Source organism: Pterocles gutturalis, unplaced genomic scaffold (genome assembly GCF_000699245.1).
Source record: "Pterocles gutturalis isolate BGI_N339 unplaced genomic scaffold, ASM69924v1 scaffold35430, whole genome shotgun sequence".
Lineage (NCBI taxonomy): Eukaryota > Metazoa > Chordata > Aves > Pterocliformes > Pteroclidae > Pterocles > Pterocles gutturalis.
In genome coordinates, this window is record NW_010147065.1 from 9984 (window position 1) to 34836 (window position 24853).

Consider the following 24853-nt stretch of genomic DNA (forward strand, 5'->3'; position numbering starts at 1 on the left):
GTGATCCTCAGTCATCAAGATACCTTGGCTGTTGTCCAGAGCAAGTGATGAATAATTGTAAGAAATCACTGAAGGTACAAAACCCTTTGTTTTTAGTATCTTTACAGGAACTAAATTAATACAGTTCCTCTGTCATCTTATTCTCCCTCACAGGGAATGGAGAGAAATTGCATCTGGAAATCCAGGTGGTTGAGCCCTGTAACTTTTCCTCCCGAATCGCCACATAAATAAACATTGGTTCATATTCAGAATTTTTCTGTTTTAAGAAACAAAATCATTTGCCTTTTTCTTTAAGCTTGGTACCATGTTTCTTTAATGCTGTTGTTGTGAGATACTGCACCCATCTTTCAGCATTTGATTGCCTTAGGTGGCCTTTTTAAAATGGTCCTATGGTTCAAAGCTCTGAGAAGCACAGTATTAAGGCATAGAAAATGAGGGGTTTTCTTTCCATGGAATAGACTGTGTTTGTGTTACATTCCTTTAGATGCTGAACTGCAAATCCCATCCCCTTGGAGCCAAAAGGGGAGAAGATAGTTAAAAAAAATCCCAGAAGTCATACAATCAGTTGTCTGTATTTTTTTTTGAATATTTTTTTTAAAAAAAGGAAAAAATATCCCATAGGTAAAGACAGAACAGAGTTCCAGGTATGGGTTCTTGGGAGGGGTTTTCCATTCTTTTTGGCACCTTGTGATTCTAACAGCTGTTGACCTCCCATTTAAAAATCTGACTTGAAAAAGAGCTCTTTATTCACTATGTTTTGAGCTGTTACAGTTGTGGTTTGTTTTCTTTGAAAGCTGCTTTATGGGCTCCTGCCATCCCTTGCCCACCCCACATCACTCCAGCTCCTCCCACCGGTTCTTCATTCACTGGTTGCCTGTCCTTGTGGCACTGTAGATGTGATGACTCCAGTTTGGGCTGGGACTGCTCCACTGGACTCTTCTATTCGGGGTCTTTTGACTTCAGGTTCACTGGAAGAGGCTGCCGCTGTCTCTTCGGTCCCTGGCTCACATACCCGGCTGACTACAACAGGAGTGGACGAGCTGGCCTGGGCCGCAAGAAGCTGCAATGGATTTGTAAGAGCTAGGAAGCAGGATGAGAGAGAAAAAGAGAATTAATGTGATGAAGTAGCACAAGTGTTTGCTATTCCAGAAAGCAAGTAAACAAAACACCACAGTCAAACACAATAGCTGGCACATACTCAAGTGTTACTTTCAAGTCCATTTTGACAGGCTTGCCAGCCTCCTCTCTTCCTCTCCCCACACAATCTCAGCTTCAAGCAAGTTTACCAAACTGGTAATAGGCCCTTTCATAGAAGAACTTCCCTTTTCCTATCCCATTGTCAAGCAAGCATTAATCTCCAGAAGAGGAGGATCAATCCCCCATTAAAACTACAGCACAACATCTGTGTGCTGTGCCTTCAATTTAGAGGGCTCTCTTTTAGCCCTGCTTGCACAGTAAGAACAGCCAGTCTGTTGGGAAACTAGATTACAATGCAAGTGTTGAGCATACTGGCATCTCACTTGTAAAAAGGGCAGGAAAGAGCTTATCCCAGACAACCAAATGTGTTCCCATCAGAACATAGGAATTTTTGGCTCCCAATCTTGTATTCCGGTCCTGACAAAAGCTCCCACCCTTCCATTAATAAAAGTGGTGAGAAAAAAAGATGATTTAAGTAACAACCCTCCGTAAAAATGTCTACAATTTCTAGTTCCAGACAGAGAATGTGCTTACACACTGGCTTTGGCACACAGCACTGCTTGGAAAACAAAACACATGCAGTTTTTGGACTGTGCATCAATCAGAGAAGCAGCCAAAGGGGACTCAGGAGACAGCACATCCTCTGCCCTCCAGACTGATTTGCAAAGGATGGAATGACAGAACATTAGTGGCGTGTTCATTGTGAAGTGCATCAAAAAAGGAGCCCTAGGATAAATAAACAAAGCAAACAGAACAAAGGCTCTCAAAGCCCAGCAACTTCTACCAAGGCATGGGAAGGAGGCTGCAGAGTATCAAGAGAATGATAAAAAAATAGGGTAAGGATGAGGGCAGTCACCAATTACAGTTCAGTGACTTAGGAGAACCTAAACCATGCAGCTGAAGAGAAGTTAACCTCGTACAGACAAGAGTCAAGAGATTCAGGCTCTGTTTGGTAAACCAGAAAATTCGCTAACACAAAAAAAACCTCAGATGCAACTGGAATACTTTCCAGTTTGAAGAGAGCTAGAAAAGTTTTGGAGATATTAGAATATCTTAACATAAAAGTGTTAAATAAAAAAAACTGATTCTACATTAGATGAACACTATTACTGGGTAGCAGCAACTCCACTTACAGATGTATTTAATATCTTAACATCCTAGTTGCATAAAAACCTTATTGCTATCATTTTTTCATTGCTCCAGTAAGATTCCTGCAATTCAAGTGCAAGCTGGGCAATACTGCAAATAGACACGGCAGAAAACTCTGTAGAAATATTCCTACCTTCATGAAAGCCATCAAAATCCCAGCGCCCTTCATTTCAAACTCCCCATAAGCACCAGCCTGGGACAGAGGTGCTTCGCACCACATTGAAAAGGGCAGTAAAACCTGGATATTACCATTCCCAGGTATCATCCTTAACTGAACAAAACCTGAGGTGCTGAACAAGCAGTAAGAGGAGACTGCCAAGACATAGCTAGTATGGGATTTTAAAGAATCGGGCTTGACAAATGACTTAACACATCCTGTATATAAAAAAATTCCACATTCATTCACCTGATGAAGTAGATCTTATTTCTCTCAGGCTCTAAGACCTTAAGATAGGAAAGTATGTTATTTTCTTAATACTCTACGGAGTCATATTTCACAAGATCTAAAGAGCACCATGGAAATTTTATTTGGCATGCTGAAAGCAAAGGCTGCTTGTCAGAAGAAAACAAATGAAAACAGGCTCTACACAAGAATCACTAACACTTTCAACAAGTAACCCTCTAAAGGTAGAGAGTGTAAGCAGTAATAAAGGCATAGCCAAGGACAAAGGAAAGACACTGGACTTTTCAGAAGCAGTGATAGGTGGCAAAACTTTTCCACTAGGCAAAAGAACCAAACAGAGGTGGACAGAGGATATCTACCCCTGACATTTACAGCCACAGAAGTTGACCAATTGGAATACATTTATAATTGGACATATGGAATAATTTGATAATCAACTAAGAAGAGAAAGCTCTTACAGCTTTACAACCTAACCGCTGAGAAAGCAATCAAAAACCAGGAAGCAATGGAAACAGAGCCTACCGTAAGTGCTGCTGGTGATGCTGTTGGTGGGGACGGCATGTTTCCCGTTCTGAGTGACGGCCCGCACGGGGAGCTGATGCTGTCCAATGGTCACTGGAGCTGCCTGCTGAAGGATCGTGACTGTCTGTCCTGGAACAGCCTGTGCCATTTGACTGGCGACTGTCTGAATAACACGGCTGGCTGTAGGTATCGTGGCAAAAGCGATTGTTGGCTTTTCATCCATGCCTGTTTACCAGCAGAACATACAACAATCATTTACTACTCTGGCTTAGGAGAAGGCTTTATTCTCATTAACATTTTAGGAGTGATGCATACCCTAGGATTACAGATGTGAAAATAACTCAGCACCACAAGAGATCAGGGATGAATATTAGAAAACACTAAAATATATGCTATCAACATTAAGAAACTTTTTCTTACAGTATAAGCCACTCAGCCAAAAGAAAAAACAAACATGATTATAAACCTGACCCCTGTCTTAAAAAGGGATTATCTCCCTTATTGGTACATTATAGCTGTGATATGGACAGCTGTCACCCTTACTTTGTAATTACAGGCAAATTGGCCTGACTCTCAACATGACACAGCAGGAGACGGCATTAAGATCTTAAACGATGCCTGGAGTCAAAAGTCCGCAACAGCTTGCTGTCAGGTCTGCAACAGCTTGCTGTCAGGTCTGCAACAGCTTGCTGTCAGGTCTGCAACAGCTTGCTGTCAGGCCTGCACGCAGGTGGATTTAAAAGGAGGTCTTCCCACAACTGGAAGCTTTTGTCAGCTATGGAAGTACAGGAAGAAACCAGGATGGAGGAAAAAAAAAAATACAAAAAAGGAGGGCTGAGTTCCTCGATAGAGATAACTGTTTGAGAGCACTCAACCATCTCTCCTACTCCCCAGCACAAGTAACAGGCCAATTCAGCAGGTATGTAACAGCTATGGGACAGGCTCCTGCTGGACATGCAGGAGAGGAGGGCCACTCTTCCCTTCCAGGGCTTCTGTGGGTCTCAGAGCAGAGAAGGCAGGCAGGAAGAACAAGCTCATTAGTCCTGAGTCCTGTAGGAAGAGAAGACTTCTCTCATTTTAGCATTAGAAGACAAAAAGAGTGGCACAAACATTGAGCTGAGACCTGCAGAGGCAGGCTGATGGGAAATGGGGAGAGAAGAGGCAAGGAAAGACGGGAGATTAGTAAGGAAAATGGAGCAACCAAGAAAAACAAAGGGAAGGTAGAGACTAGAAAAGGATATGAGTAGGAATAAGAGTGGGACAAGTAGGGAAAAGGGAGCAGGTGACAGATAGGCAGCTGCAACTGTTACTGCTTCAGGAACATGTATGGGATCCAGACAGGAATTTCTAGTGAGTGAAACTCCAGCAGGGTAACCAGTGCTGAACTAAAAATGCCAATGGTCCTGCTATTGCTGTAGGGGAAGGTCTTTATCAATTTTTTTTCTTTCCTTTAGAGAAGAACTATTGCCCCACTGCCCATATAAAAAGCAATCAGAGTAACCAGTCTTGCTGCTGATACAACACACATCTGTCTTGTAGCACTAAGCCCTTCTGAAACAGCAAGCAGACAAGGTGCTGTCCGGATGACAGCAAGAGAACAGTTTAACTGACTAAATCCCCCAAGGCTGGTATTTCCAGCTCAGGAAAAGAGAGGCCTTTGTCGTAACTGGTTTTGGAAGACTGCTTTAATGGAGCACTGTCTGCACTCCCAGAAGCACATGCTTTCCTCTAGGAATCCAGGCCTGCAGAGAAGGATGGCTCAATGATTTATTTACAAGGCCATCCTGAAGCAGACAGTTTCAGCCTTTCCCAGGCCACCTCTTTTGTCTAGAACACACACACATTTCCACAGCACATCCAGCTGACCAATACACAGGCATAATACTGATATTGGGGACAATACACATATTTAAAGCACTGCATGTTTTTTCAGCATCCAAAGTATGTTAGATTTGTTGCCCACAGGAGACAAGGCAGCACAGTTGCCCCGCTCAGTGTTGGTGACATCAAATGGATGAGCTCTTCCTTGGTTTAAGTTTTACCTGGAGAAACATCTTTTATTAAGGTCTAAGCACCCAGTGAGTGCTTGACCACCCATCCCCAAGGCTTGCTCAAGACTTATTAGCAGAGTAGCAAGGGAGGTGAAAAGCTACCTCGGTGGTCACCAGCTAAGTCCAATACTGCTCCCGCGGCTTCATGAGCTCCTCCTGCTGTGCCCTGATTTGTGAGGATGTATCCGTTTGCAGAGTTTGCAGAGGAGGTAACAACTCGGACCATTGTAACAGTGGGAGCTTGTTGAACTACGTGAATGGCATGACACGAAGGCTGTTGAGAAGTCACTATTGATGCTGGCATGTATGCGACTGGTTTTGCCACCAGAGTAGATGGTCGGGGAGGAACAGCCATAATCACTGGCTGGGCACTGACTGGAGATCCTAAACAGAAGAGACAAGCATACATGAATAGGAGAGGCAAAAAGGCCTCCATTCATTTCACCTTCAGCATCGAAAGCAGTAGGGAACAAAAACTAAGGATTCAAAAATAGTACCTTCAATCTTCTCTTTCCTAACTTACAAAAACCTTACTTGCCATCTGAGCACATTTCTGTGAACAAAAACTACAATAAGCACGAAAAAAAAAAGAAGCTTTACTTAATAAGCTTTGCCTTCTAGCTTCACCAGGAACATCAGGTCACTTACAGCAGAGCTGACAAGCAGATACTTACCTGGGCTTAAATTACCAAGGCTCTGGCCACAGCACCAGAGCTCTGCATAGCCAAGGTGATCTTACACTAATTTACCACCCTTCTGGATGAGTGAGCTACACACTGCCATGGCTACTCTACTGTCAGGTCTTTAGAACCACCTAAATCAAGGTTAGCTTGTGTTTCTAGACATTCCTTTATCTCATGCCCCCTCATCCAAAGACTAGTAAGAAAAATGGAAGTTGCATATGCATCATCAACCTCTAACAACAAAGTGGAAAAAGACTTAGATCCTCCTGTAACACACTGGCAGCAGCACTCCTGCGGTGTCCTCAGCATGGAACTTGGTGCAACTGAACAGTCACCCTCTGTGAAACAAGAGCTACTCACCAGGTGCACTCTGTGAATACCGATACTCTGGAACAGAGGCTAACTTTGACCCAAAGTCATGATCGTGTGGAATGGGTGAGCCCTCCCGTGATAGGCACTCTGGCGTCTGTAGGCCACTAGAGTGAGGGGACAGCAGGCCAGGGTGAGTCGGGGAGGCAGGAGCACTCCTGAAACAACCAGAACTGAGCGTTGGCAAGCATAGATGCATTTCAACCACAAGACAGCAGCAGAGACCAAGAATTATCTCCGGTACAGGATTCTCTAGCAGAAGGACAGCCTTTCTTCCCCTCTACCCACTATAGCCTTGCTGGGAAGAGTTGAAAGGTACACAGTAACCTCACAAATGCTCTAGTACCAAATACTGTCATATTATTCCTTGCTGAAGGAAGCTGAACCCTTCAGAGTATGCTTAGCATTTCTTTTTAAGACCCACTGCTGACAGAGAAGCTGTGAGTGCCTCATGTTCAGATCAGTTTTATAATTTCAGGCCATTCTCAAAGGATCTTCATTAGTGTTTGAGAGGGATGGGGAGAGGAAGAAAGATGCAGTGTAGATGCAAGTGTCTGGCCCCACATATGCTTACAGAGCAGCTGGTCCCCTTTCTCCCCATTGCCTCCCTCTCCAACCACTTGGTTCCCATGTGGGCACCAAACACATGAGGAATTCAACGTTTTTTTAATGACCAACATGACAAACATGATCAGCTGAAAACCTCTTCTGTTCCTCCCCCCATTTTAAAAGACAGAAAAGAAGAGGTGTGGGAACTGTGACATGAAACTGCTCCAGCTCGTGTTGAAATGCAAGTCTTACCCTCACAGCTACAGGGCTCAGAGAAAGCTGTCATTGCACACAGCTCCTCTGTTACAGCTCACCGGAGTAGCTACACAGAACACTCCCCATTGCTTCCCTGCTGGCAACCATGACCCACCTGATCTTCCCTATAGGAGAGCATTTTTAATACCACAAGTTATTCCCACTATGATCTAATCCACATCTAAACACAGCTTTCCTGAAATGAGAGATCGGCATCTGAAAACACTCACTCCAGTGATAGCTGCTTTGAATTTCTTTGAAATGATGCCAAAACAGATCTGTTATTTGATGCATTTCTGTAGTTTGCTTCTGGATTTTTTTTTTTTTTAGTAAACACTTAAGAAGTCACAACAATTTTCAGATTATGCCTCAGGACGAACTACATTACCTCTCAAGCTATAAACAGAAGTAAAGTTTGATCCCTGTGCTTCACAACAAGTTTTTGTTTTCCTTTGTAATAAGTTTGGCACAGACATGAGAGGAAGTTCAAGTTACCTGGAGGAGAGAGGCCCAAAAGGTGTTCGGAAGCAGGACACTCCTCTTTGCCTTCGTTTTCTAAATGCTTGCTCTACTAGTTTGGCTTCAGAGGCAGGGTCAATTCGCCAAAAGGAGCCCTTTCCAGGCTCCTCCTGGGAGCGTGGGACTTTAATAAAGTAACGGTTCAAGGAGAGGTTGTGCCGAATGGAATTCTGAAGGAAGCAGAAGAATGAGATGATTATTTTTGCCATGAGGAAGCATATAACAAAGACAAATAGGTTTCAACACATAGCTTGGAAAAATAAGATCCACACCATCAGAATTAGTGCTGAAGACAGAAACAAGTCACTCAACTCACACAGCTCCAAAGTCAGAGAACTGCAAGAGAAAATCGGGGGAAACATGTTAGAGTTTCTACTAACTACACTGAAAGATGGGCTTGCTTGGTACTACACCAACACCTACATACATCTGGATCCAGGCAATGCAGTGACTTTTCTGTGGGAAGCAATGAAAGCAGAGCTTTTGCTGAGGCAGGGGGAAATCACTGTCAACCACACCAGAACTCTCTCAAAAGACAGGCCTTAATCTAGGCAAGCAGAAAAAATTGCCTGAGCCTGTGCTAGCTGCTTACCTGTCAAATGATCACTGGGGTGCCCAAACATGCCCTAAAGGACACTGCATCTCATGGTAATCACAGTGCAAGGCAGCCAACATGCCCTCAGACAGCTGTCTCCAAGAAGAATCCATTATTTATGTGGCACTAGTCTAGCACCATACAGCTCTCCAGATGTTGAAAAGACTATTTATCCTTTTCATTGCACAAGCCCACCTCTGGCTGCGTGTCTGTCTTTTGGTCCAAGGGGAAGGCTCAGTAAGCCCAGGTGTGCACAAGCTCATTCCTTTTCCACTTTCAAAACAAAACAAGAGCTTTTGTAGCTGCTTTAGATGGGCTCTTCACAAGTGAAGCCTTACAATGTCACTAGTAGGGGAGGGGAAAAAGCAACTTCACCGTGCACTGAAATGCAGCTCTCTTTGAAGCAGGATGCAGCAACTAGTTTGCAAAGCACAACTCTGCTGGGCAGGTTAAGGCAGGAAGTGAATTCCACAATTAATTAGAACTGCAGGGAAAAGCCAGGAAGGCAGAAATGTATTTATTCCAACTGTACTCAAAGTGTACCAAGCAGTACTGTTCCTGACAGTTAAACACAATGAAATCAGCAGCTGCAAGAGCCTTTCCAGCTGCATTAGTGTATTACATTCAAATTACAACACCCATTTCAGAGGTGCAATGCCAAGAAAGTCTGAAAGCAGGTGGAGCTGAGGTTTCTGGAACTTTGAAAGGAGCCCTCAAGTGAACCTTTAAGCTTGATTTAGCATGTGTTAACTACATCCAAACTCTCCTATAAAACTGGTCAGATTTCCTTTAATAACACAAGGAAGGTACAGATTCAAAGTTCCCTAAGTTCCCATTCTGAGATTCAAAATTTGCAAACTGACTTAGAAAAGGCAGCTGATGCACTGGGAAAACGTAACATCTGTGGTGATTTAAGGCATTATGATTAAAAACTGGAACCTCAGTTTTAGGCAGGACATCTTCTGCTTGGACAGATCATGTCAAACAAAGACAAGGTGAAGGATTAAGCAAGATTCAGGCAAGTATCTGGGCAGAGGAGTGACTGATAGCAAGGATGCAGAAGAAAAAAGAAACAAAAGAATTAAAGACTTGACTACAGAAACAGAAGAGTTTCAGAAACCAGAGACCCCAATAGTAACACACTACATTGCCCTAGAAAGTACTTCAGAAAAAACCAATCACCTGCAAACAAACCGGTTAGCTTACATTAAACAAATTCACTCTGGGAATAGTCAAAGCAGCTGTACTCCCAGTGCCCTGTATCTTTAGTAAATGCATATCAAAGCAGATAAGCCCTGTCAAAGTACTTTAAGAGCTTGTCAGTGTTAAGTACTCACCTGCCAGCCTTTGTCAGCAGTCCTGTAATATGGATAATGCTTGGTAATGTGGGCATAGATCCCACTTAGTGTTAATTGCCTGTCCTGTGCTGAAGATATAGCCTGTACAATTAGCTGAGCATAAGAATAAGGTGGCTTGGACTCATCCTAAGGAAAAACAAAGAGAAATTTAGTCACTAAGAGAATTCCTACACTAGAGTTTACCAATGACCCAAACTAAAAAAAGCACACTGGGTAGTAGTTTTACACACGCTAAGAGAGCATCAGGGACAACTACTATCAGCATCACCCTCTTCCCTTTCACTCCTGTTTTGCACTGCCAACTCCCAATTTAGCAAAAGCATTTGTGCACAAACAGGACTATAGGACTGAGCAAGATTAAACTATCTTCTTCCCACCCCAAATGCACACATGAAAGGTAACTTCAAACTGATTCCATTTCCCACTGAATTTACCACACGTGTGTACACCAGCACAAGGAACATAATCAGGACAAGCAATTGGAAGCAAAGAGTTAAAGGGTGTAGGGTACATTCACCATTTTCAGTGTTCATGAAACTAATGCCTTCAAATCTGCCCAGCTACAAAACTTTGTTAGAAAGGTTTTATGCAAGTATGCTATCAGCTCTCCTCCCAGCAACAAGCCCAATATGAAACTTGATCCGGTCCCTTCCCTTCCTCCATCAGGATTTGTTTCATTCTAGGAACTTTAATTTGTTTGCCAAATCTCATATTCCCAGCTCTTCATATTACTTCATCAAGAACAGCCCTTCTTGTCTCAGGGGAGAATCCAATCCACAAAGAAAGCCATCTAGTATTGTGTTCCTCCACCCAGTCCCAAATCAGGTGGTTTTGGATCTAGACCTTTAACTTTGATCTGAAGATCAGCTCACCAAAATTAAATTTTATCGTTATAACTAAATTATTTTTTAATCTAAATTCCATTTGCTACTCTCCTCGTTTAACATTGCTTGACAGGCCTTCATGCTTGTTTTAAAGTCAGACTACAGATTTCTCATGGCAAGGATCTGGTTTCTTCCCCTGCTTCCTCTTTCTCTAACTGTGCTTTGCAAAACACCATTCATTAAAAAGAGAAAACAAGACTCTGAATTTTCATGCACCTCTTCTTAATACGTTCTAGATTTATCAAACAAGCAGAAAAATTATTCTTGCTTAATTAACCCTTTCATTGGATGGCTTGAATACATTTTGGGAAGCCAAGCAAGCAAAACCCATCATCTGCTACTAATAAGATGCTGGTTTGAAGGCATAGTCTCAAAACCCCAGAGAACAATGTACACAGCAACCTTATGGCCAGGGTATTCTTAGACCCCTTTTAACTATATCCAGCACTGGTAATAAACTGCCATGTCTTAATCAGTCTCCCAATGAGCACTGCTGGGTAAGTAATGTTTCTCTGAACCTTTGGGCTGTCCCCGCCAGATGCATCTGCCTGCTGTTCTGATGCTGCTTTTGCGGCATACTCTGCTGCCAGCTGCAGATCTGAGGTAATGTTGTGAACAAAACGATATCCTGAGGATCCAGCACCACGTGGACTGGCCGGGCAAGAGTTGGGAACACTGGAGAGGCAAAAAGGAAATAAAGTTATTCATTACTTCATTTATTATCAAGACACATAGTTCTCACTCTAAGGTACACTAAAGCTCCCAGGTCACTGAGAAGCAGATATACACTGGACTTATTTTTACCCCTGTGGCTTATCCAAAGCCCTGACAGATTGAGAAAAAACCCAGAGATAAAATTGGAACTTCTACAAAATCCTGACACCCCCTCCTCCCCCACGTTCCACAATCACAAGACAGAGTCTCAAAGTATTAAACAGCTCCCCTACATTTAAACAAAGCACTTAAACCAACGCAGGACTTAAAACAGCATGCACTGTGTCAAGGATGAATACCTAACTAAATAAGTAGCTTGCTATTATAACTTGTGAATGAACAACACACCGCTCCCTGTATAACACAGGTAATATTTAATCAATCCTTCTAACAGACAGGTTACATTCTTTCACAGTATCATAGTTAAAAAATCCAGTGCAGGCATCTGCCCTGAGGGTTCTCGTCTAACAAAACACAAGCTTCAGAAGATCATACCCTCATCAGTGCCACACAGCTAGAGACAGGGATTTCCTTGATTCCCCAGCACACAAACACAGCTGACAAAGGGAGCTGCAATCACTAGTAAACATCACAGAAGGCAGCTCACTCCTCAGCTTTGGCTAGCATGGGGAAAAGCCACATTCAGAGTCCCAGGGCCACCACAAGATGGCATTACAGGAACAACTACCAAGCTAAAGCTAATAAAAAGCTGCAAATAAAAGGTCGCTATAATTTGCAGCAGCACTCAAGCACACAGAAGTGAGTGCTACAAGATGAGAACTAATCAGAAAGGCTTGTCTAGGGATCACACATCCTTGATTTGGAAGGACAGGAGGAGAAGGATGAGCCTGGAAAGCTGATGTTCCCGTTTTGTGTCTCCTCCGTTCTGTGCAGTGTGGCATTGAGGGGTGCACTGCCTGAGCGGCACGAGGCATTGCCAAATCCCAGGATTACATTTATCTTCCATGTACGAGCAGAGAAATAGTGAACAAGAAAGCAAAACAACACACAGAAAATTTATGTAGCTGAACAAGCAGTTCAAATTGTACGAAGAGATGCAAATTGAAGCCCACAGCTGGGAACCAGAATTCAGTAAACCTGGCATAAACAATCCCCTCACCAAATGCCCAACAGCAGTGCAAACTCTGACACAAATAAATGCAGTGACTGATGCTCCTCACAGCACCATGCTCAATGCTGCACAAAAAAGCACAGAGCACCATCCCTTCCTCAAAAAGGCAACTGTCTAAATAGCTTCCCCGGACACACGTACACATATGGACAGAGAGAAAACAGTGAGACAGCCCTTGTTTGCTCAATGGGCAATACCTTGGGTGCATAAGCAATCCGACAGCGTAAGGAATGACCGTTTCCAACCGCAGTCCAGCCTGTAAACTGAGAAGTGCTGCTTCTCCTTGTGGAGTCTGCAAATGGCTACAGTGCTGAGCTCAGCACAACCGAGACTGGTTTCTTTTAAAAGTGAATTAAAGGATAGCAGGGCTGGGGGAAAGGGAAAAGGCAAGAGAAACATCCAGCCACAACAAACCCTTGCAATTGGAAACCCAAGCTCACCCATCTCCCATAAACTAGCCAAACAAAGTGTTGCACAGTGCTTGGTAACCTTTCCAGCACCCAGTAATAGTCCTTTGCGTTAATGGGTGATGCTATTTAGAAGCGCAGCAGGAGGTGAAGCTTTCAGGAGGTGTAAGCTACATAATGTTGATCAGCCTGTACATATAAATCTTCCTTTGCCAGAGATAAAGGTGTGTTTTTGCCTTTTCTTCCAAAAAGCAGAGACTTGCTCATGCAAGAAAATAAATCAAAGTTCGCTATTCCATGCTTTGAGCCTGCTTTGGAAATGGATAATGCGAAACCACAGAAGACTCTCCTGATGTCTTAATATTCACATGGGAAGCGGGTGTGAATTTAATTATTCTGCTATCATTTTTCAATAGCTTCTCCACATACATACTTCTTCTAATGTGTAGATAATTACAAATGAAAGCCATTTTCATACATGAAACAATGACAAACCAAAAACACAGCAATTCTTTTTATCTTTCTGTTTGGCACCCAAGCAATTATTGTAACACACGGACTAGGAATGGAGTAGGATGAAACAGGGTTTTCTGATTTTATTCTTTGCCTGCAGAAATAGGTGAACAGCAAACCACAGAGACAGCAGCCAAAACTCAGGTCAAAGATATGGAAGAGAGAAAAGTTCTCTAGTAAATCCATGCTCTGCACAGACCTGTATTTCTTTGCTTTTTAAAATAAATAAATACACCCAGTATGCCTTCAAAGATTGTCCCATGCAGTTCAGATACAAGGACTGATTAGATTCTTCAAGATCAGCAGAGCAAGTAGTCCAGTTTTTGCTGTTCAAATTTTAGCTTCTTAGGCTGATGAGTTTTAAGTATGATCTCTTGCTTTTTAAAAAAATAAAAAAATGCAAAGGGAGAAACCCTTACCCTGCAGGGCTGCGATTCTCTTGAGTGATGACAAAGCCCCTCCAACCTCAAGTGCTGTTAACATTTAGAAAACCAGGCCTTCCCAGTAGGCAGTCACTGAAGAACCTGATAGTCTCCTAAACAAGCAGCTGTCCCACAGGACAGACACAGCAGTAGCTGAGGATCTGGAAGAGTTTATTATTCCTTTACCGGAATGAAGCACTTCTGCCAGGTAGACCTGCTTCCTTCAGCCTGGATCAAACTAAGTGACATTGGTACAGAACAAACAACATGAACTTTTAGCCGCTCCACGCAACAAGACAAGGTAAGACATGCTGCTAAGTGTTCAAGTTCTCAGTCAATCAGAGGGCTCTTCAGAGGGAAGGGAGAAAGAGCTGACTACTGGAAAAAACAAGGAGGCACAATCTGTTCCCCCCTGCCAACAGGAGAGAGGAGTGAAGAAATAGTTTTACTAAAAATACCCCTCTGAGAGTTAAGTTAAAATTAAACATTAGGGCAGTCAAAAGAAAACAAGCAAACACAATGCAGTGACATCAGTTTCCTGTAGTTCCTGGAATTCTCCTCGCCACCCAGAGCTGGGGACTGACACCCCCTTTAAAAATATTACGGAACAAAGACTTTTCCCTAGAAACATCTGTTGGTGCTACAAAATAAAAATCAAGTGTACAGACAGTGATTACGATTTGTGGGATATTAGCATTGCATCAATATTTGGAGATAACTTGATCCATCTTGATATTCTAACCTTTTACTGATAAAAAGCACAGCTAGGTTTGCAATTTCACCCAGCTCTCAGACATCCCAACTTACTGCTGTGATCCACGCCTTCTGTCCATGCCCACAAATTTTTTACAAGCCTTCTAAGCTAATTTGGATTGAGCTTGTCAGTTCTGGAAGAGGGCATTCTGGAGAGGAAGCACGTGTTTTATACCAATGAAAGACACACAGAGCACGTAAGTAAACCAGCTGCAGTTACCCACAGTCTTAATCCTGTGGCACCATGGTTAATGCCTCAAGTCCCTGAGATCTTTGATACCCACTGAGGATTCAGCATCTCTACTTGAAAAACTGACTGCTGCAGTTCCCCAAATATCATACTGAGACTCAGCTTTAGAATCAGACAACCACGTGCTGAATCACAGAATGTTTTCCATTTAACGCTTAACCCTTCTTCAGCTGGAAGGCCAGAAAGATGAGGGCTGAACACGTTTGCAGTACATTCCCCCATGTAACGGGCAGAATGCCTTTTAAACACAGGGCTTACTTCTGGCTATTGAGAAAGTTCACAGGTCTCATAGCATCATGATTCTCTTTCAACTCCTGCCAACAAGATTCCAGACTCTTAAGCTCACAGCACTTTCTAGCAACAATTATGTCTTTAAACACCAGCTATTGGAGAAGATGCACAACTTACTGCATTGCTGCTGGAATGTCTGAAACCAGTTTGCTTTAGAGTGCAAAAATAGGATGTACTGCTGTATGCATGATGCATCCACACCCAGGATGCTGGGTGTTGTTCTGTCTCTTCTCATTTCAAAAAAAAGGAGGATACAGCCAGAGAAGGCACTATCAGGGATAACTGGGATGATCAGAGATAGGGAACAGATTCCATACTGGAAACAGTTTAAGACAGAAGCTGAGAAGTAAGGTGACAGAGCCTATCAAAAAAAACTCGGCCAAGAAGAGGTGTTCACCTCCTGGCCTCTTCCAGTATAGGATCTAGTGAAGACAGCTGGTACAAAAGATATAGCAGCGATAAGAGTTACAACCTTGGCAACACTGCCAAGATAGTTTTCCATCTGAACAGACAATTGGTTTTTTTTTTAAGCCCCTACCAAGTACAAAGGAAGAATCCCCATTTCTTTAAAAAATCTTCCCCACTCTCCTCCTCAAATGCAAACTGGAGGTGTGCTGCCCTGCACATCAGGATTATGTTAGAGAAATGCCAAACCTCAGACTACTCATACAGTCCATTTCATGAGCCTGCAGAAAGGGGCACCAAAAGATACAGGGATGCTTTTTACATCCCATAAGTAAGAACCAGGTCCAAGTACAGCACTTGAGCTTGCGAAACGAGCCTTTCCATGATACACCAATCAGCAATAATGGGTGAGAACCCTCTGCCGCTCTCTCCTTCCCCGGCCTAGCCCCAAAATGGTAACACAAAGAAAGGCAAGCCCTTGCATGTTGCATGTTTCAGGCAGGTTTCAGAAACAATCACAAGTGGTGAGACTGCCAAACCAAGCTGGATTTTGATGTGAAAGGAGAAATCTGAGAGCTACCCTGCCTGCTTAATGCTAAAAAAAACCCCAAAGCTGTTGAACAAGATACAGTGAGAAAAAGGTAGCTATCCACAAAAGCTGAAATTCTTATTACTTGTCTGTGCTCCAGCAGTTCCCCTCTTTGAAAGGAAGTGAGCTCACTTTAACCATGGATTCAGTGAACATTTTATACTGATCACAGGAAGAGGAAGTGCTCGTGTAGCTGGTGACATCTGCAATCTTTCCTCCAGCACATGGCTTGGCACATCTCCTCTAGCACATGGTCCATTATCTGAAGTCAACATGTGTAGGAACTCCTAAGCCCAGTACAGATTGTTGCTTTTCTTATGTGATGATGTATATGCATTACAGTAGTTGGCTTGTGGTTTGGAGACAAGGGTGATTAAAAATAATCACCGGTGTGTCCAATTGTGGGAGTTACCTGAGCCGTACATTCTGCCTGAATGCAGGAAGTAATGGTTAACTGAGACAATACAAAAGAGTCTGAAAAAAACCTGCCTTGGAGCTCTTCACTGGCTTTTCAGTTAAACGCCTAAGAGTGCTATAGGAAGAAGGCAAGCCTGAATGAAATGGAGCAGGCAATATTTATGCATCCTGTTCCAGTGGGTGAATGCATCCACTGAAGCCAGGGTTCATTCAGCTTCCCACTACAGATCTTCAGAGGAAACATACAAGTTCAGACTAAATGCTAAGTGTCCTGAAACAGTGTCACACGGCTGTCCTGGAGCCCATCACAAAAGCACTCCCTCTTCCCACACCAAGCGTGAATCAAAGCACAGCCAGCATTTGCACGTTTATTGTAACACAGCTCACACACCCACTCTTCCATTATACTTTACAGAATAAAGGCTCAATACATAATTTATCTACTACACACTCTGGGAAAGTAGTACCTACACTATACATGCATAAAAATCAGACAATGGATTTAAGTGACCTGTTAAAGGACACAAAACAAGTTGGTGGCTAAGCCCAGCTAACTACAGTTCCTGGAGTGCAGGTCTCTGAGTAATGCACCACCAGAGCATGCAGCATGTCACTGAACTATTTTGCCTTGTGAAAATCAGGAGAAAGGAGATAAGGTTTAAAAAAAGATGTAGCTTATGAAACCATGGCAATACAGCTCACATCTGATTTACTAATCAAGCTTATAAAGCAAAAGATGCAGAAAGATACCAGCTGATCTTTCATTATTCATACCACTAATTTCATTGTAAACTAGGTATTGACCCTTCTAGCAACCACTGAACATGGGCACGCATATTATGTACTAACAATTAAAATACAAATTTGTGTCCACACTCAAATATGTACCAGTTTAGCTATTAGCACAGAACCTCACCAGACACTTCTCAAGCAGTGGTTCTCACGGGTCTCTAAGGGCTCTCTCTCCTACATGTCAAAGATTTTTCTTTATCAGTTAAAAAAAAAAAAGAAAAAGACAGTGTATGTGAGCTAACTATCCATGCCCTTTCAGTCAAAAAGCCAAACAAGTACAAGACAGTGTTCAAGCCCACAGTCATTCTGGTGCAGAGATAAGCCTGAAGTAGCAGCTGTAAAATATGAATAATGGTACTGACCTCTGTAGTACAGCATTTACTTTTTCTTTATTGTAGCTTTAAAAATATATATATCCGTGAGAACATTATTGCTGTTTAGAACAGGGAAGTATATACAGAGAAATAATTTCATTTTCATAAATACTAAAAAAACCCAACCCTGAGGGGCAGTACTGGAGAGAGATGCTATTTGGAAAACTGAGTTAAATTACTGCTACAGGGTCATGAACACCAACTGGAAGATAATAAAAGGAAAACTAAACACTGTAAATCTCAACTCCAAGTCAGCATGACTTTGAGACCAGGAATAGGCTCCTACATCACACCTTGTCTCTGTGGATCTGTTTATAATCCAGGCACAAGCCACTCCAGGGACTCGAATGCAAGACACATATGGGGAGTCACATTCATGCAGGTACCACAGACTCACAGAAAAACCAGGCAAAGCTATGTGTCTGTAGCACAGGGGAGGAACTTCCTATCAGTGTCACCCTAAGAGCATCCTCCAAGTGCAAACTGCAGACCCTTAGAGCTATGTACCAAAAGACTGTCCCTCAACTCCTGAAATTGTGGACCAGTTCTATCTCCCAGCAGGCAGAGATGAATTTAACCAAACTCCATACAGTTTTCACGCAGCTTTTCAATGCCTTGAATCTATTGAGAAAGATATCTGGTGCTGTTCTGCCCTTTCTCAGGTTGTGTAAAATGGGCAGGCTGCTTCTACCAATTTCTTACAAACACAGTGTTCTTTCTGGAACATGCAAGTCTGACTTTTTTAAAAAGGAATTTTGAACTCAAAGCAGGAAGAAATAAGCCATGCCTGTGTGTAAGCCTCACAGCATGCTGCCAACCAACATTTTCCCTTAAAGCTGTACAATGGCATTCAAAACACATCTACAAACAGACCCTACCGGAGATAAACCACCTAGCTAAGACAACAGTGCACACATTTCTCCCTAGGAGTAAGCAGGAATCTTGCTTTGCAAAGCTGCTGAGGGTGGCAGGTTTGGTTTGGTTTGGTTTAACTAAAGCTCCGACCCTCTCTAGGCAGTGCACTTTGCGGAGGGAAAGTAAATAGGCTGGAAAAAACCCAGAAGCTTGCAGGGGGGAACCTGCAGGGAAGCAAGTTGCAATGTAAACAGGGAGGCAGAGCAGGGCTGGGGGTCAGGAGGGCAGGGCTGGATCTGGTGGGGGAACACAGGTACAACCCCTGCCCTGCACCAGGGTGGAGGCAGGAAAAGAGGGCCAGGAGCCACTTTCTAAAAAGGAAATTTCACCCTGCCCAGGATTTCCAAACTGCAATAATTTTCCATGGGCCAATCAGGGAGGAGCGAGGCAAACGCACCAAATTAGGAAAGTAAATACTAGAAGGGGGAGAGGGAGGAGGAGGAGAGCCCAGCTCATGCAACCACCTCCCAAAGCCAGTGATGGGAAAGGGGTGCAGGTCCCACTGTAAGCCCCTGCCAGCCCACCCAGATCTGCCCTTGGCAAGGGGGAAGAGAACACTGCGCCAGCCTCACCCACCACTGTGAAGCCACCAAGATGGCAGGGAGCTGCCCTGAAGCCAGATGGCCAGAATGCATAGCTACATGCTCCCCAAAGAGCATTCCCCTTCTCGGGCAGAAATGCCCAAATCATTTTCCACAGCCCAGTCCACAGGGTACAGGGCTGCAGGACCCTGCCGGGGGAGAGGGGAAGGCTGAAGGGGCTGAGCAGGGTTGTTTACAAACGCATCAGCCCCTCCTCTGTAAGAGGAACTCGGAAATGAAAGGGGTTTGGCAAGTGAAACCTCAGATGTCTTTTGAGGTTTTCTGAAGACTTGGCTGGATTAGCTTCTGCTCAAGACAAACGGATGCAATCATTAATCACCCTTAGTAAACACTCCGTTAGGGGCTGAGCACAATTCAACACTGCTATTTCCACTTTCTCCTTATGCAAAAGAAACATTCTCAGGGAGTCAAATATCAGTTGCAGGCATATGCCAGAGTCAAAAGATACAGCCTCTGTTAGTAACAGAAACCACACTGTGCTGCTTTGCGCAAGATGACTGAATGGAAACTAACTACCATATGTTGGCAAAGAAACCATCCCCCTCCCCTCCCAGCAACAAGCTTCATCTAAAAAGAGAAGGTTAAATATAAACTAAAAGCAGTGCCTGAACAGAGGACTATAACCACAGCTACCTCCAGCCCCCTCTTTCTAGAATATTTGCACTGCACATCTGTGCAGCTCTGCAAGACCAGGGGAAAAACCCAAACAAGCAAGCGCCTACAGATCTATGCAAAACCAAACTGGCTTCATTGTGACACTGCAGTTGTTCTCAGCCACGTGCATTTGAATATTACTCACTGAATTAGTGCTAACTGTCAGAAGAGGTTTGTGTATTGTACCTTTTTACAAATGTGCAGACAAAAAAACAAAACCAAAGGCTATTACTGTTACCAGGTACACTCTTGCTATTCTGAGGCTTGCACTTCTTAAACTCCAATACATCATCCTATACCATGAGTCTGCTTTACTTTAAAAAAATTATTATACTTCAGGTAACAGCTTTTAACATTAAAGAGGTTACTGCAACTCCATAACATTATCTCTTCGCCAAAAAAAAAAGAAAATATTCAAGACAGTAACTTGATGTCTCGGTTTTTTTCTATTGTATGTTGACAAATCAGGTAGCTTACAAAACAGGATACTTGCACAGATGTCCATTCAGATTGCTACAGCCCCTCAGTACATGCTCAGCATCCTACCCCCATTTCCTTCTATTCCCAGGAAGTCACGTGCCAATGGCCACCCTTGTCCCTAACTTCAGATAACACCGGCACCACCCAGCAACAACAGAATATTATTCAGATAAAAATAAAACAGGCAGTCCTAGCATAGAAAATATTTGCCTGCTTTCTTTTCTCCATGCATATAGGTAGCTCTTGACAGATATTTCCAATTCCACTGCCAAAGATAGACTAGTAACTCTATAGTGGGAAACTAACACCCAAGATCCCCCCTCAACCCTCTGAGCTCTTAAACAAAGCCCTTGTGCCCTACTTGCAGCCACCATAACACAGTTTTTAGGAGTCTTCCGTCATTCTGAACATCAGATATTTAACTAGTTATTTTTAATGAAGCATTTCAAGCACTGAGTATGGCAAACAAACAGGGCTTGACAGACTGGTGTCAGAGACTAAAGACGCCATTTCCAGAAAGCACACTTTGGATAGTCAACATCTTACCTGATAGTGCCTGTGGGGGACGGGAGGGGACTGACCACACTCCGGAGATCCGGCTCCGGGATGTGGATCTTCAGAGGCGATATTTGAGGGTAAAGTGGCCGAAGGGGAGGCGATGAGGCTTCCTCTTTTGCTTCCTCTTTATGGTATAAAGATGTGAATTGGATCTTTATAACCGTGCTAGGGAATCGGAAAGTACATCTGTAAGAGAAAGAAAGGGAAAAGTCAGTTTCACACGTGATACTAAACATATTGAAGTGTTTTTGTATGCAATTGGCAAATCATTAACTTATTCATAACACACAAGTCCACCATTCTCTATAGCATCTTTCTGCCCAGAGTCCTTGGCAGAATTACTGATCACTCACAAATCTGTGTACGTATCATAGTGTATCATGTATCATCTAGTGATTAGACACAAGCTGAAGGTTTGGGTAAGCTAAGTGATTTCCCCAATGCCTCGTACTCAATCAATGACTAAGATGCAGAGCTACAACAACATACTCTTGAGTTCCTGCTATATCAAGGACTAGGATTTACCTTTTATTAGCTCCTTGCACATAACTCAGGAAGATACAACCTACTAGAAAGTATCAAACAACCAGCAACATGGAACAAAAGAGCCATAGAGTCCAGCCAGAGCAACAAACAGCCTCCAGGTAGGACCAGACAGCACTATTTAAAGACTGGCCTCTACATATTGTATAACTAATACCCATTTATATCTGCGCATGACGCTAAAGGATCATCTAGCAGGTTTCAGATTAAAATACATTCATTTAGAAGTGCCTCCCTTTAGACAGCATGGGTTATAGCTAACAGGCTCAGAACAGGGCCCCTGCAATTCTACAGGGTCTCATTTCTTCTCTAAATAACACTTCTTTCCAATTGTTATTTAGGGAAAAAAAATAATCACATCTACAAGTGTAGCCTTCAGGAGAAGCTGGGAAATTCAAAAGGAAATAAGCACTGACATTTTCCATATTTGAACAAAAACCTTTCTAATTTATAGTGTCTACAATAGGCACAGGGCTGTAAGAGTGAGTGTTCTGCAATACTTACTGCGCTTTAATTAGACAATAATGTGCAATCAATACAAGCTTTCCAGGGATCATTTCACTGATACTAAGGTTAAAAAAGCAGGAAATAAAAACCAGGTTTTACCATGGGAAAGGCCAGCAGAGCACAGTAATTGCGCTGGCTTCCAGCATCTTGCCTGTAGAAGGAAATGAAGGGACTTGGGCAGTGTTGTTCCAGCACTGTAAGTGCTGGTGTAGGCTGAACATAATTCTTTTAACCACTGCATTATCAAATCCTGCCAGGTAACAGAACAAGGTGGCAGGAAAGTAAATCCATATTTGTGACTACCTCATCTTAATGCTGCTATTGACAAACATCCTATCACAGCTCTGAAAATGTACTTTCTTGCTCTTAGTTGTCCCACACAAGCTTGCTCTGCTGTAAGGTAACATTCAGAAGCCTCCTGGGAAGAGTGCAGAATTATCATTCAGGCATGGGAGGCTCATTCCCATCTCCCACCTCATCTCTGAAAGGAGCTGGCTCAGCATTCAGCTGCTCGGGATCACAACGGCTCTGCTACATACGGCAGGAGTTTGCATTGCATTTAATTCACTTCAGAGGTCCTGCCACCTGCATTCATTAATGCATTAAATAAGAACATCATTGCTGGCAATACAGCCTAATTGTGTTTATCTAACCCTTCTAGACATGGTTCCCTGCAGACTCAATGCAAACACACAATCCAAACCAGGAGAGCATCCATGCCTTGCAATGTCTGCCAGCAGCAGGCACGCAGCTTTCTGAGATGAACCTGAAACAAGGCTGTTCAACCATGACTTTGGATTTTATGCTTTTGTACTGTTATGGGGATTGGCTTACAGAAAAAGGCAGAGAACACATACATTTGCAATGAGCATCATATGGACTAAGGCTCGATACCAGTATGAGCAAGGCTTCATAATTTCTCACGCCCTTGCCAGGAAAAAGCTGAGCTTTCTTTCCTAGAGGGATGGAATTCTCTGCTGTAACACCAGGTGCTCAGCATTTTTCAACATCTGAGTCAAGGACAATTCTGTTCGTGTTTAACAGCGTTCAGCGCTATCCCAACCTGCTGCTGATCTCAACAGCCCTGACTGCACAGAGCCCTAAGGCCGTTTTGCAGCACTGCCGAGGCCAGATCCCCACTGCAGCTTCACACCAGTGAGGAGCTCTATCCCACTCCCTGTTAAGTCTTCCTTTCAGCAAGACCAAATCCACATCTCCTACACATTACTGCTTCCAGGTGAGGGTGCAGTTAACTCCTCAGCTCTACTATACTTACCAATGCTGTAACAGTGTCAGATAAGAAGTTGATACTGGCACCCAAAACACTGTCTCATCAGTCTGCAAGTATGGGCATATTAACAAAATTTCTTACTTTTCTAAAATCGTGAGTCAACCTGAAATATGAAGTCTAAACTAATGCAGTAAACGTGTGCTGAAAAGGCCCATCCAGCATTGCTTTTCCTTGAGAGCCTTCCCAAAGCTATCCGATCCAGCCACGTGACTTACCCGCAATCTTAGACTGGAATGAGGGAAGAGAAACAGAGGCTGGGCTGACTACATAAGCAAACAATCTGTTGGCTGCTGTAATTTCATTTTTAGAAAGACAGGCTGCCCAATCCACCGAAGCAGAACCCAGGACATACAGCTAGCTTTCACACATTATGCTAGCTAGCACATACAGGGCCATTTTGCAAGGAACCAGTTCCAGAAAAATCAGAGTGTGGATATACACAAGGGTGCTCACAGATTTAAAAGGATTCTCCAGCCTGGTCTGTGCTGGCTTCCAGTACTGACACTGCCTGCAAAGCCAAGGTGGGGACAATTTATCCGAATTTATGCTTTTACTGCTGTAAAAACCTGGGACCCAAGAAATGGAAATACAATGCAAAATAAGATCGTAAATTCCTGCAGAACTCCTCCCCTCCCTCAGGGCTGAGAAGGTGCCTGGGATGAACATTATTGTTCCGATCTCTATCGCAACCACCACAGTAATGCAAACAGTGACAGCAGCACAGCCCAAGACAGGGCTTCAAGTCAGCACACCCACTAATACTGGGGAACTGTGTCAACGAGTAATCAGACAAGAATGATTTCCGAATCACCTTGTCATGGGAAGCTCACTTACACAACCTGAATGCAGTTTTAATGAGCTTTTCTGACTGTTTCCTTAATTAACCTCTTTCTGACCAAGAGAGGATAAACTCATATCAGGTAGTCCTATTTAGGAGTGAGGAACATCAGCATAGGATTTAAGCCTATGAGAACTATACTTCTACAGAAGGTAAGCAGGACAAGACAGCCCAAGCTGAACTGAGCAAGCATTACTTCAGATTACAGTATATTTTTCAAGTTATATAAACTGAGTCATTCTATTTGATCCATGTTGCATGATTCCTATCACAGATGCACAGTAATTGGTAGCACTGCTTAACATTTCCAGCATGAGAAAAAGATCTATCCAAAAGCACATATTATACTCAACATAAAAAGCATAATGAAGTTAACTGGTATTTCCAAGGGTGCCCAAGAGGCAACCCATTTAAGCACCTCTGAAATTTCCAGCTGATTACAGAGGGGTAAATTAATGGTCTGCAAAATCTCTTGGTTCTGGTACAGGCAGGAAGCAACCTGCTTCAGTTCCAGAACTGCTGAGTTTTACTCAATAACCTGCTACAGACAGGTACACCCTGCAATCCTTGGCCACACAAACTGTATATATTGTACTCATTAAATACATCTCAATTCCTTGTGGGAAAGGATTCTCATTTCTCTAGGATGCCGTGCAAGGCAGTGAGAATAGAAAGCTTTTTTTTTTAGTTTCTGTTAGAACCAAAAACACATACACCCCCCCAACCTCCATAAACCGCACAGAAACAATTCTTGCCTTATGAGAAAACAGGCAGGAGAAAGAAAACAGATTTCTGTCTGCCTGCTGCATGCTTGAGTTCAAACTCCATAGCACTCACTGAATGCATGCTATATATACATAGGGGACCCAGGA

At 43.2% G+C, this 24853-nt stretch overlaps 1 protein-coding gene across 1 annotated transcript; it reads right to left on the reverse strand.

Moving 5' to 3' along the window:
• Positions 1-445: 445 nt before the first annotated feature.
• Positions 446-20988, reverse strand: FOXK1 (forkhead box K1; the record flags this gene model as incomplete). The annotated part of the gene is made up of 8 exons (XM_010085939.1): positions 446-1080; positions 3272-3496; positions 5425-5706; positions 6366-6532; positions 7674-7867; positions 9630-9776; positions 11053-11209; positions 20791-20988. Coding segments are annotated over 8 exons (1591 nt in total), but the record flags the coding sequence as incomplete, so codon positions are not given.
• Positions 20989-24853: the final 3865 nt, after the last annotated feature.